Below are 14030 nucleotides of genomic sequence, written 5' to 3' on the forward strand. Positions count from 1 at the left end.
GGTCCACGGGAGCTGAGTGCCCTCCAAATGGTTATTATTCATCTGCGAGTCTTGACAGTGGGTGTTGGCAGACTGACTGGAGGGCATCATAGCCAAGCCCAGTCCTGTGTTCACCCAATGTCCATGTAGGAAATTTTGTTAATTTCCTCAACCACTACCCTGGCTGAGACCAGCTAATTCAGCACAGACCAAGAATTACTGAATGTGCCCCCTACCACACTTGGTCCGTCTACCTACAGAGTTATTGGGGGAGTTTACTGTAAAGCAAATTTCTACTGCTGAAGTTGTAGAAAGAATGTGTGCCTGTGGGGCTCATCAAAACTTCCCCCAGATGCTATAGCTGGAAATGAGGATGAAATCAACAACAACAACAACTTGCATTTATACAGCGCCTTGAACATAGCAAAACTTCCCAAGGCGCTTCACAGGAGCGATTATCAGACAAAATTTGTCACTGAGCCACATAAGGAGATATTAGGACTTGGTCAAAGGAGCGTCTTAAAGGAGGAGAGAGAGGTGGAGAGGTTTAGGGAGGAAATTCCAGAGTTTAGGGCCTAGGCAGTTGAAGGCACGGCCGCCAATGGTGGAGCGATGAAAATCGGGGGATGCACAAGAGGCCAGAATTGGAGGAGTGCAGAGATCTCTGAGGGTTGTAGGGCTGGAGGAGGTTACAGAGATAGCAAGGGGGTGAGGCCATGGAGGGACTGTAAATGAGACATTTGGGTGTCTTGAGACAAGTTGTTGCTCCTGATGTAGCTGTTTGATTATTTCTTGTTTGTTGAAACAGAAAAAGAAATTCAAAAGGAAAAAGCCAAAAGCAAAGCGGCTAGCTTCTGCTTCATCAGAAAGATCCCAAGAAGAACTTGAGGAAATGTGGAAAATAACGTTGGAGCAACTCGGCAAGTGGGCAGAGGTATGTGCCCAATACAAGAGCAATGAGCTAAGACCCCTTCGAATAGGTCATTAGGACTACTGCTTGATTGGGCGAAAGTCAGTAAATTGCTAGCACAAACTCATGTCCCACTGTTAGGTAGTGCTGTGCCTTGGTACTCCAGTGCACTGCCTGCCAATCACCCTTTTTTTAAAAGAAAAGGGCCAAATGCATTTTCCACAACCAAGCAGTGGAAACAATAGGGTGGGTGCTTGGCAAAATTGCAGAAGAGCTAAGGCTTTGAGCTGTGCCATAATTTCTTTTTAACATAAGGAAGACATAAGGTGGTTGACCTCCTGTTATCCTCCTGAGCCATCTCCTCCGATTCCACCCCTGTACAGTGTCCCTGGTTTCACGAGCTGATTAATGAATGAAGCATGCGTTTGTTTTCCAGGGCCAAGAGCTTCTCCCTGAGGATGTTGTTCCATTTGATGCTGCTTCGGAAATCCCTGTGGAGGAGCAGCGTGCTGAAGCAACGATTCGTATTCAGGACGCACTCCTGGCTGGCAAAGCTACAGAGGCCCTCGTGCTTCTCCGAGCCGCACGGTAACTATTTGTTATGAGCTTTGAAGTGCTAATAGAATCCTGAATAAACCTACCTTGTGAAGAAATGATGCTTGGTTTGTAATTTTGACCTCTCAAATGTAGTATATATTGCCTCTTCATGCTTGCTTTCTTATGTTTGAGATATTTGGGTAGGATTTGTATTTTTATTTCTTTCCATTTATCTGACCTGTCACCCCAGCCAAGAGAGTAGACTGCTCCCAGACTACAACAACAACGTACATTTATACAGCGCCTTTAACATAGTAAAACATCCCAATGCGCTTCACAGGAGTGTAAATCAAACAAAAATTGACACCGAGCCAAAGAAGGAGTTAGTAGGAGGGGTGATCAAAAACTTGGTCAAAGAGTTTTAAGGAAGATTTTACAGGCAGAGAGAGAGGTTGAGAGGCTTAGGGAGGGAATTCCAGAACTTGGGGCCTAGACAGCTGAAGGCACGCCCGCCAGTGGTGGGGCGAAGAAAATGGAAGATGCACAAAAAGCCAGAATTGGAGGAATGCAGAGATCTCGGAGGGTTGTAGGTCTGGAGGAGGTTACAGAGATAGGGAGGGGGGAGGCCATGGAGGGCTTTGAACACAAAGATGAGAATTTTAAACTTGTGGCATTGGTGGATTGGGAGCCAATGTAGGTCAGTGAGCACAGGGGTGACTACTGAAGGACATGACTCTCCCCTGTGATTTTTCTCTCTCTTTCTCTTTCTTCCACTTTCTGGGAGTTGCTGCAGCTTCTTGCTCACTCGGGAACTGAGCAGTGCTGCACTCGATCTTGAGCTTGACCTTGCCCCATGACTCCTACCATCTAAATATACATGAGTGACTTGTATTGCAGTACCATTTATGTGTTTTTTTCCTAAATAGAAACTGCAACCATAAAATTGTGATGTGACTTTTATAGCATGCTTGATAACATTGTATCCAGGAAATAGTTATGTAACTTATTGGACGCTGTCAATTGAGAACTGACTGCTATGGAGATTTCTCTGGTGTTCTTTTGTCCACTGGAAGCAATTTGAAAGTTGTATATAAACACATGTTTTAAATGTGAGCCATTGACATCAAGCTTTTCCCATTCTCATTACTTAACGTGTACTGTAAATGAATTAAGTCCATGACGAGAAGCTGTGAAATATGATCAATATCGCATTGTGGCACTGACTGCAGCCCATGAGCGATGCAGTCACTCCTGAGTTAATGTAATGTCTTTGTACATTGGATTTACAATGTTGATTTGAGGGAGGTGGAGGAAAGGAGTTGTGTAGTGCAGTGGGTTAGCATGCTGCCCTTTCAATCGCAGGGTTTGGCTTTGAATCCAGTCTGATGACTGTAAGTGGCATGTGTAAAATGAGTTTGAGCAGTTTCAACCCAGTTCCAAATTGTCCTAATTTCTTAGTTATGTTGGCAATCCCACTCAGACCACAAAATAAGTGGTGCAGAAAATGAAAAAAAAATGCACTAGTACATTAAGGGGTGGAAAAGGACAAAGACAGAGCAGGAGTTAAAATTTTCAATTGGGGAAAGGCCAATTTTACTAAACTGAGAAGTAAACTGGAAACAGCTACTTGAAGGTAAATCAGTGTCAGAGCAGTGGGAGACATTTAAAGGGGTGATTCAAGGGGTTCAGGGTAAACATGTTCCCGCAAAGAAAAAGGGAGGGGCTGCCAAATCTAGAGCCCCCTGGATGTCAAGAAGCATTCAGGGTAAGATAAGGCAGAAAAAGAAAGCCGACGATAGACACCGGGAACTCAATACTACGGAAAGCTTAGAGCAGTATACAAAGTGCAGGGGTGAAGTTAAAAAGGAAATTAGGAAAGCAAAGAGAGGGCATGAAAAAATATTAGCAGGTAAAATCAAAGAAAACCCAAAGATGTTTTATAAATACATTAAGAGCAAGAGGGTAACTAAGGAAAGAGAAGGGCCTATTAGAGACCAAAAAGGTAAATTATGTGTGGAGGCAGAAGATGTGGGTATGGTTCTTAATGAATACTTTGTTTCTGTCTTCACAAGGAGAGGGATGATGCAGGGATTGAAGTTAAGGAGGAGGAGTGTGAAATATTGGATGGGATAAACATAGTGAGAGAGCCCAGTCAACCCTGCAAGGTCCTCCTGACTAACATCTGGGGTCTTGTGCCAAAATTGGGAGAGCTGTCCCACAGACCAGTCAAGCAACAGCCTGACATAGCCATACTCACAGAATCATATCTTTCAGCCAACGTCCCAGACTCTTCCATCACCATCCCTGGGCATGTCCTGTCCCACCGGCAGGACAGACCCACCAGAGGTGGCGGTACAGTGGTATACAATCAGGAGGGAGTGGCCCTGGGAGTCCTCAACATTGACTCTGGACCCCATGAAATCTCATGGCATCAGGTCAAACATGGGCAAGGAAACCTCCTGCTGATTACCACTTACTGTCCTCCCTCAGCTGATGAATCAGTCTTCCTCCATGTTGAGCACCACTTGGAGGAAGCACTGAGGGTAGCAAGGGCACAAAATGTACTCTGGGTGGGGGACTTCAATGTCCATCACCAAGAGTGGCTCGGTAGCACCACGACTGACCGAGCTGGCCGAGTCCTGAAGGACATAGCTGCTAGACTGGGCCTGCGGCAGGTGGTGAGCGAACCAACACGAGGGAAAAACTTACTTGACCTCGTCCTCACCAATCTACCTGTCGCAAATGCATCTGTCCATGACAGTATTGGTAGGAGTGACCACTGCACAGTCCTCGTGGAGATGAAATCCCGTCTTCGCACTGAGGACACCATCCAACGTGTTGTGTGGCACTACCACCGTGCTAAATGGGATAGATTCAGAACAGATCTAGCAGCTCAAAACTGGGCATCCATGAGGCGCTGTGGGCCATCAGCAGCAGCAGAATTGTATTCCAGCACAATCTGTAACCTCATGGCCCGGCATATTCCTCACTCTACCATTACCAACAAGCCAGGGGATCAACCCTGGTTCAATGAGGAGTGTAGAAGAGCATGCCAGGAGCAGCACCAGGCGTACCTAAAAATGAGGTGCCAACCTGGTGAAGCTACAACTCAGGACTACAGGCATGCTAAACAGCGGAAGCAACATACTATAGACAGAGCTAAGCGATTCCACAACCAACGGATCAGATCAAAGCTCTGCAGTCCTGCTACATCCAGTCGTGAATGGTGGTGGACAATTAAACAACTAACGGGAGGAGGAGGCGCTGCAAACAACCCCATTCTCAATGATGGCGGAGTCCAGCACGTGAGTGCAAAAGACAAGGCTGAAGCGTTTGCAACCATCTTCAGCCAGAAGTGCCGAGTGGATGATCCATCTCAGCCTCCTCCTGATATCCCCACCATCACGGAAGCCAGTCTTCGGCCAATTCGATTCACTCCACGTGATATCCAGAAACGGCTGAGTGCACTGGACACAGCAAAGGCTATGGGCCCCGACAACATCCCAGCTGTAGTGCTGAAGACTTGTGCTCCAGAACTGGCTGCGCCTCTAGCCAAGCTGTTCCAGTACAGCTACAACACTGGCATCTACCCGACAATGTGGAAAATTGCCCAGGTATGTCCTGTCCACAAAAAGCAGGACAAATCCAATCCGGCCAATTACCGCCCCATCAGTCTACTCTCAATCATCAGCAAAGTGATGGAAGGTGTCGTCGACAGTGCCATCAAGCGGCACTTACTCACCAATAACCTGCTCACCGATACTCAGTTTGGGTTCCGCCAGGACCACTCGGCTCCAGACCTCATTACAGCCTTGGTCCAAACATGGACAAAAGAGCTGAATTCCAGAGGTGAGGTGAGAGTGACTGCCCTTGACATCAAGGTAGCATTTGACAGAGTGTGGCACCAAGGAGCCCTAGTAAAATTGAAGTCAATGGGAATCAGGGGGAAAACTCTCCAGTGGCTGGAGTCATACCTAGCACAAAGGAAGATGGTAGTGGTTGTTGGAGGCCAATCATCTCAGCCCCAGGGCATTGCTGCAGGAGTTCCTCAGGGCAGTTTTCTTGGCCCAACCATCTTCAACTGCTTCATCAATGACCTTCCCTCCATCGTAAGGTCAGAAATGGGGATGTTCGCTGATGACTGCACAGTGTTCAGTTCCATTCGCAACCCCTCAGATAATGAAGCAGTCCGAGCCTGCATGCAGCAAGACCTGGACAACATCCAGGCTTGGGCTCATAAGTGGCAAGTAACATTCGCACCAGATAAGTGCCAGGCAATGACCATCTCCAACAAGAGAGAGTCTAACCACCTCCCCTTGACATTCAACGGCATTACCATCGCCGAATCCCCCACCATCAACATCCTGGGGGTCACCATTGACCAGAAACTTAACTGGACCAGCCATATAAATACTGTGGCTGCGAGAGCAGGTCAGAGGCTGGGTATTCTGCGGCGAGTGACTCACCTCCTGACTCCCCAAAGCCTTTCCACCATCTACAAGGCACAAGTCAGGAGAGTGATGGAATACTCTCCACTTGCCTGGATGAGTGCAGCTCCAACAACACTCAAGAAGCTCGACACCATCCAAGATAAAGCAGCCCGCTTGATTGGCACCCCATCCACCACCTTAAACATTCACTCCCTTCACCACCGGCGCACTGTGGCTGCAGTGTGCACCATCCACAGGATGCACTGCAGCAACTCGCCAAGGCTTCTTCGACAGCACCTCCCAAACCCGCGACCTCTACCACCTAGAAGGACAAGAGCAGCAGGCACATGGGAACAACACCACCTGCACGTTCCCCTCCAAGTCACACACCATCCTGACTTGGAAATATATCGGCCGTTCCTTCATTGTCGCTGAGCCAAAATCCTGGAACTCCCTTCCGAACAGCACTGTGGTAGAACCGTCACCACACGGACTGCAGCGGTTCAAGAAGGCGGCTCACCACCACCTTCTCGAGGGCAATTAGGGATGGGCAATAAATGCTGGCCTCGCCAGCGACGCCCACATCCCGTGAACGAATGAAAAAAAAGGGGGATTAGCATCTTTGAAAGTGGATAAATCACAATGGGCAGAAGTGTATCCCAGACTGTTAAAAGAAGCCAGGGAGGAAATAGCGGAGGCTTTAACAATCATTTTCCAAACTTCACTGGATACAGGCGTAGGATTGGAGGACTGCTAACGTTGTACCGTTGTTTAAAAAGGGAGCGAAGGATGGACTGAGTAATTACAGGCCAGTCAGCCTAACCTCGGTGGTGGGCAAATTATTGGAATCAATTCTGAGGGACAGGATAAACTGTCACTTAGAAAGACATGGACTAATCAAGGACAGTCAGCACAGATTTGTTAAGGGGAGGTCGTGTCTGACTAACTTGATTGAATTTTTCGAGGAGGTGACAAGGAGGATCGATGAGGGTAGCGCAATTGATGTAGTATACATGGATTTTAGCAAGGCTTTTGACAAGGTCCCACATGACGGATTGGTCAAAAAAGTAAAAGCCCATGGGATCCAAGGGAATGTGGCAAATTGGATCCAAAATTGGCTCAGTGGCAGGAAACAAAGGGTAATGGTCGACAAGTGTTTTTGTGACTGGAAAGCTGTTTCCAGTGGGGTGCCACAGGGCTCGGTACTCGGTCCTTTGCTTTTTGTGGTATACATTAACGATTTGGACTTAAACGTAGGGGGCACGATTAAGAAATTTGTGGATGACACAAAGACGGGCCGTGTGGTTGATAGTGAGGAGGAAAGCTGTAGACTGCAGGAAGATATCAATCGACTGGTCAGATGGGCAGAAAAGTGACAAATGGAGTTCAATCCGGAGAAGTGTGAGGTAATGCATTTGGGGAGAGCAAACAAGGCAAGGGAATACACAATAAATGGGAGGATACTGAGAGGTGTAGAGGAAGTGAGGGACCTTGGAGTGCATGTCCACAGATCCCTGAAGGTAGCAGGACAGGTAGATAAGAAGGCATATGGAATGCTTTCCTTTATTAGCCAAGGCATAGAATATAAAAGCAGGGATTTTATGCTGGAACTGTATGAAACAGTCGTTAGGCCACAGCTTGAGTACTGCGCACAGTTCTGGTCACCACATTACAGGAAGGATATAATTGCACTAGAAAGGGTGCAGAGCAGATTTACGAGGATGTTGCCAGGACTGGAGAATTTTAGCTATGATGACAGATTGGATAGGCTGGGGTTGTTTCCCTTGGAACAGAGGAGGCTGAGGGGTGATTTGATTGAGGTCTACAAAATTATGAGGGGCCTAGATAGAGTGGATAGGGAGGACCTATTTCCCTTAGCGGAGGGGTCAATAACCTGGGGGCATAGATTTAAAGTGATTGGTAGAAGGATCAGAACGGAAATGTGGAAAAGTTTTTTCACCCAGAGGGTGGTGAGGGTCTGGAACTCATTGCCTGAGAGAGTGGTAGAGGCAGAAACCCTCATCACATTTAAAAAATACCTGGATGTGCACCTGAAGAACTGTGACCTGCAGGACAAATGCGGGAAAGTGGGATTAGGCTGGGTGGCTCGTTTCTCAGCCGGAGCGGACACGATAGGCCGAATGGCCTCCTTCTGTGCCGTAAATTTTCTATGATTCTAATTTTCTATGATTCTGAGATTGGGGTAAGGTATGTTATTAGGGTAGAATAGAGGGAGCTTCACACTATCTAACCCATGTTATACCTTTCCAGGGAGAGTTTGATGGGACGGTGTAGAGGGAGCTTTACTTTGTATCTAACCCTGTACCTGCCCTGGGAATGTTTGATGGGACAGTGTAGAGGGAGCTTTACTCTGTATCTAACCCTGTACCTGCCCTGGGAGTGTTTGATGGGACAGTGTCGAGGGAGCTTTACTCTGTATCTAACCCTGTACCTGCCCTGGGAGTGTTTGATGGGACAGTGTCGAAGGAGCTTTACTCTGTATCTAACCCTGTACCTGCCCTGGGAGTGTTTGATGGGACAGTGTAGAGGGAGCTTTACTCTGTATCTAACCCTGAAAGTATTTGATGTCGTGAAAACTGGAAGAAGTACTCATCTTCCAACACTGACATGACATCTTTTACCCTGATGGTCACAAATCTCATCCAAAAAATTTCAAGTTGCATGTTATCTGTATGCATTCCACCTAGTGCCATTTCCTGGAACGATGCCAGACGATACTGCAATTATGACAAGCAGGATAAGAATGTAAGATGTGAACTCCATAAAGGCATTGTGAGTGATTGTGAATCTAATGTTGGTCTCCACAGGGAAGTGTGGCCTGCAGGTGATGTTTTTGGGTCTTCTGGCTTGCAGCTCGAGGAAGAGTCCCAGTTGCTCAGACAAGTACTGTTTGCAAAGTTACCGAGTAAGTATTTTAGCCGCTGTCATTTTGCTGTTCACAGTTTTGAAAATCGTCTTGAAGCCCTGTCCAAATGCTTTCTCTCTCTCTGTCCCTCTCTCGCTCTATCCGTCCCATAGGGCAGCCTGCTGTAGAGGTCGAAGAAACTGAAGAATTCAGAGATGAAGAAATAGAAGAGGAAGAAACTGAATCCATGCGAGTTACAGAAAGTGAATTTAATTTTCTGGATTATCTCAGGAGGTATAAGATTCCAAAAATTCTTGTTTTTTTTTAAATTAAAAATTATTCTTGTCCCACTGTGGCTGAATCTGCTATTGCACAATCCCCTAAAACCCCTGCATGGGGCTTTAAGCCGTTAAATAGAATTTTAAAAAATAATAATGTGGCGGTTATCCAACTGATGCAGTGGGTTAGCACATTCTCTCCTTTCACTTCTGGGACAAAGGTTTGAATCCAGGCCATGCAGTTTGGAGGAAAACCCTCTGCCTGCTAGCTGTAGGGGTCCCAAGTGAAATAAAGGTTTGGGAGTCTCGACACAACTCCTGATGGGCAGGAACCCATGACCAAAAATTTATCCACAAGTTGGCACTAAATTAACCATCTCAGTCGGGCTGTAAGGATGGCTTATTTGGGAAACGTATACAGTGTGTAATTCTCTCTTTTTCACCATCCTTTTTATCTGTTGTGCTTAGGTTCGCTAATGCCAGTGTCGTGAAACCTTACATTCTCCTGTTGAAGGACTACCGGCAGAACAGTGCTCACACCAACCACTGCGTTGTAAAGATGCTCCATCGGGTAGCGTACGATTTGAAAATGGATACTCTTCTTTACCAGCTGTCGGTATTCCACTTGTTCAATCACATTCTGGAAGATCCAGCAGCCAGCGCGTACCAAGTATGTTGAATTGTTGTAGTCATTATAATCATAGATGCCTTTAAGAGAAAGCTAGATAAGTACATGAGGGAGAAAGGAATAGAAGGATATGCTGATAGGGTGAGATGAAGAGGGGTGGGAGGAGGCTCCTGTGGAGCATAAACACCGGCATAGACCAGTTGGGCCAAATAGCCTGTTTCTGTTGTTCTATGTAATTGGTTGGTGATTATTTTTGTTCTTAAAGATTTACTGTATGGTGCTGTAGTATTTTGCAGCACTGTGCCTGTTAGTTCCCTAAAAGGTGAGTCTTCACTATGCAGCTTTGGAGAGACGCTGAATGGAGGTCAGACACTTCAACACAGGAAAGGAAAAGTGAAAGACCGGCTATACAGTGGCATTGGTGGAGGCCTGGGAGCAGATCTACAGGATGTCCTTTGAACCAGGGGTAGTGTGTGATGCCAGAAGAGTATTTAGGGGGTGGACAAGAGACTGTTTACATGCAGGAGGGGAGACGATTACAACAGTAAAGCTATTTTGAAAATTGGGATTCAAGAGAAAAGGTTGCTGGATAATATACAGTGTTAAGCTGCCAAATTATCAGTCTTTCATAACGCTCCTGAAATTGTATTCTGACCAATTCAGTTTTGGTTCTGAGTGCTCTCCGCAATGGTTTACTGGTTTACCTATTAAAATGGGATAGGTGAAATGATTTGTCTTGAATGTAGCTCTTTTTGGTGTGAATAATCCCAAGGCAACTTAACTACATTGCTGCTTTAAAACAATTTTACATACTCTACCCCAAGTAATTTAGGTGCCCATGTACCTGCTTTGGTTGCTAAAAGTTCCATTAAAATTCTTCCCCACTCTCCTGAGGTTTATCGGGTACAATTCCAGGAGTGCCCACTGCCCTCCAGTGCCTCCTCCAAGTAGCCATTCTTCGTTTGTGAGCCTAGTCAGTGAGTGTTGGCAGGGGGATGTCTCATCGAAGCCAAATTCTCTCTCTGCCTGACTCCCTCAAACAGGCAATTTCCAATAAGGGTTGCTGGGCAGTTATTGGGACTGACTCCCCTCCCCCCAGTTCTCCTAGTTGCTATCAAGGTTAAATCCAGAATTGTGGTCTGACAGTCCATTCCGACTCTCTCATGAAACGCGGCAAGGCAATCTGCACTCCGCATTTAATCTCTTCTGTTTTTTCACAACAGGAGCTGGTGAAGTTCTCCAGATACGTCCTGAACAGATTCTTTACTTTAGCTGCTAAAAACGACAAAGCTTATGTGGAACTGCTTTTCTGGAAGAATATTGCAACCATTCGAGAAATGACTGAGGGTTACAGGAAGGATGAGGAAAGGCAAGTGCATTGAGCACGAGAGCTTGGGAGGTATTGGGTCTTTTGTACTGTGCTGACACTGCGTAGCCTGTTTTAACTAAAAGGATCAATTAATCTGGCGCTCGAGATGCAAAGGCCAGTGTTGCTGCCATTTTGTTAGCCTTGGCAATCCTTATTTTTAGATGGACCGTCTTATCCTTACTGTGGCCTGTGTGGACCTGAAATGATCGATCGTTCCTGGAATGTTTGGTTGCCAAAGGGAACTTGGCTGCTAAGGTTTTGTGCTTGCTGACCACACGAGTGTTGCATTCCTTCTGTTAATGGAGTGGAAGATGCTGGGATTACAGAACAGTCCACAGCAGGCACGAACACAAATGCAATTTTCTTTTTGCAGTTGTGATAATGAACAGTTTCTTCTCCTCTTTACACAGTGGAGAAAATAAAAGGGCTCCAACATGGTCATCAGAGGAAGAGGAGGAACTTGAAACACTGTATCTAAGATTCAAAGAGGAAGAAGGAGGTATGTGTTGTGTTTGGATTATTTCTGAATATATCCCATATCAAGTGTGCAACTGATTTTTTTTTTCCCACAGTTTTATTTAAATTCCAGTACGTAGAATTTTACAGCAGGAGGCCATTTGACCCACCGTGTCTGTGCAGGCTCTTTGAATGAGCTATCCAATTGGTCCCACTCCCCTGCTCTTTCCCCATAGCCCTGCAGTTTTTTCCCCTTCAAGTATGTGTATACATAAACAAGATTTTTATACAAGTGGGGTTTACGATCCAGATATCTCATACAAGCAATATTTAATGGCTTCATAGGGAAGCTTTATCCTGATGCTTTCAGATACATACTTGGAATGCAAAATCTAGGCATTCTGTTGCATTGTGAACTTTTCCTGTTTCCAGATAGAGATGTCATTGACTGCATCATGGAACACATTAAAAATGACACAAGGACCAGAAAACAGATTGCTGCCAAACTTGTTCAGATGAGCCTGGTGGACAGCGTAAAAGATCTCAAACGTGTCAAGTAAGTGTATATAACGTCGTTTGGCTACTAAAGGGATAGTCTATAGAAACTTGGCAGTCAAGAGTTTCACAAGTGACCCCAACCAGCACAGTTGACAATCTGACCACAAGCTGAAAACTTGCAGTGTCCTTTGGCTCAAGGAGATGGTCATTTCCCTGGATCTGCCTCTTATTCTCTTCACAGTTCCCTTCAGAATGAAGCTTAATTGTTCCATGGGCAGTGGCACAGTTGGTTGGAGCTCTACAGTGGAGTAGTAACACATGGGTTTGCACCTATGGTTGTTCACTTACAGGATTACTTGTCCTAGTTGTGCAGTGGGAGAGCGAGTCTAGGTGCTTCCCTAAATGGAAGAGAAATCAGAGGGCAAGTTGTTCTAAGCTGTTCTTGATCACCTCCTAACAGCTAGTTTTAGAACAGAATTGGTAGAGGGATGGAAACCTGTAATTATTTGAGGCCAGGGGTGGTGCATAGCTCAGGATGGTAAGAAGGGGAAGGAAGGAGCTCAAGAATGATTTTTTTTTCTTTTAACCCTTCTACCATAATCAATTTCTCCAACCTGTCCATCTGGAGCTTTCTAATGGGCAAAGACTTAATAACCAAGGTGTGGGAGATGTATGGCTACTGTGTTTTGTGATTCACTTTGTAACTCTTGTTTTTGCTGTTTTAAGTAAGGGCACCAAGATTGTGCTTTGGAGAGAGGAGCAGGAAATGGAGCTTGAGACATTGTTTGTGGAGTACAGAGGATCAGATGGTAAGTTTTTTTTTGCTGTTCATATATGTAGCTGGAATTCATTTGCTCATGTCATAACTGGAAAGAAATTGAGATCATTAGACAGTGATGAGGACTAGGAACCATTATCCTCACCTTCCCTTTTCCCGACATTGAGCCAATTCTTGAGGCTCTTCTGCAACCACAAGCTGAAAATTGCTAACTCAGCACAAAAGAGGGATCAATTCTTCAATCTGCCAGCACTGTATGACTTAGGTACTCATTGCCTTAACCAGGTGAACCTCTTTTAAAATGATTTATTCGACATCCAGCTGTCTAATTGAAACTCAATGATTTGCCCTTAAACCATAGAGCATTGAAATCTAAGAGAGAAGGGAAAAATACAATTGATGAAAGTTATCTCTTTTATCTTAAGATGTCCTCGGTAATATCATGAAACACATAACCAACAAGCGATCCAGAGCCAGGATTATTGAGAAGCTGATCAGTATGGGCCTTGTTTCCAATAGAAAGGAACTCTACAAGAAGAGAAGGAAGCTCACAAAAGTAGCGAATCAGGTACTCTGGTGTTTCTTAGAATCTCAAAGCCTCTGTTGACTTAAGTTTATTTGTAGTATTATAGTGGAAATAGGGTGTGCTATTCTCATATAAAATACAGTGAAATAAAACCACCACTACAATTGCATGATTTGATCATTGGAACCTGCCTTTGCTGTTTGTCATGTCACCTGTAACTGGCCCCCAATAATTGCAGCATTAAAAAATGAGTGCAGAGGTCTGAAGGAGGGTGTGGAAAATTGCCTATAGCTTTAATTTTCTACTTGCATGTATCCATGTCCCATTCCCTCAACCAATATGCCAGTATGTAACAAGTTGTTAAAAAGCATAGGAGTGAGCTAGGGTGACTCTCTTGGTAAGGGAATTGCCTCTAGTCTATGCTTCGTAACTGTAACTGGGAGGAGGGTTTATGAGGGGGGTGCTCTTTAAATTTTGTCTCATGATCAATTGAAATCATGACAGAATTTTACTGGAATGGTTCCACTTGTAGACTTGACAAAAAAAATAGCAAATGGAAGATAAAATAGTTCTTGGGAACAGGAGGAGGCCATTCAGCCCTTCAAGCTTGCTCAGCCATTCAATTAGATCATGGCTGATCTGCACCTCAACTCCATTTACCCGCCTTGGTTCCATATCCCTTGATGCCCTTACCCAATAAAAATCTATTGATCTCAGTCTTGAAAGCTCCAATTGACCCCCAGCATCCACAGCCTTTTGGGGGAAGAGAGTTCTA

The 14030-nt window shown here is 45.4% G+C and overlaps 1 protein-coding gene across 1 annotated transcript in view; it reads left to right on the forward strand.

Annotated features, from left to right (window-relative positions):
- The window catches only part of timeless (timeless circadian clock), a 56053-nt gene that overhangs the window by 26244 nt on the left and 15779 nt on the right, over positions 1-14030 (forward strand). The window contains exons 14-23 of the mRNA XM_067976437.1: positions 788-913; positions 1326-1477; positions 8685-8782; positions 8896-9016; positions 9469-9670; positions 10852-10997; positions 11408-11496; positions 11886-12009; positions 12678-12760; positions 13155-13297. Coding sequence (XP_067832538.1) covers positions 788-913; positions 1326-1477; positions 8685-8782; positions 8896-9016; positions 9469-9670; positions 10852-10997; positions 11408-11496; positions 11886-12009; positions 12678-12760; positions 13155-13297 — 1284 coding nt within the window. The remainder of the gene's footprint in view (positions 1-787; positions 914-1325; positions 1478-8684; positions 8783-8895; positions 9017-9468; positions 9671-10851; positions 10998-11407; positions 11497-11885; positions 12010-12677; positions 12761-13154; positions 13298-14030) is intronic.

The sequence above is a fragment of the Heptranchias perlo genome, chromosome X (genome assembly GCF_035084215.1).
Source record: "Heptranchias perlo isolate sHepPer1 chromosome X, sHepPer1.hap1, whole genome shotgun sequence".
In the NCBI taxonomy this organism is placed as follows: domain Eukaryota; kingdom Metazoa; phylum Chordata; class Chondrichthyes; order Hexanchiformes; family Hexanchidae; genus Heptranchias; species Heptranchias perlo.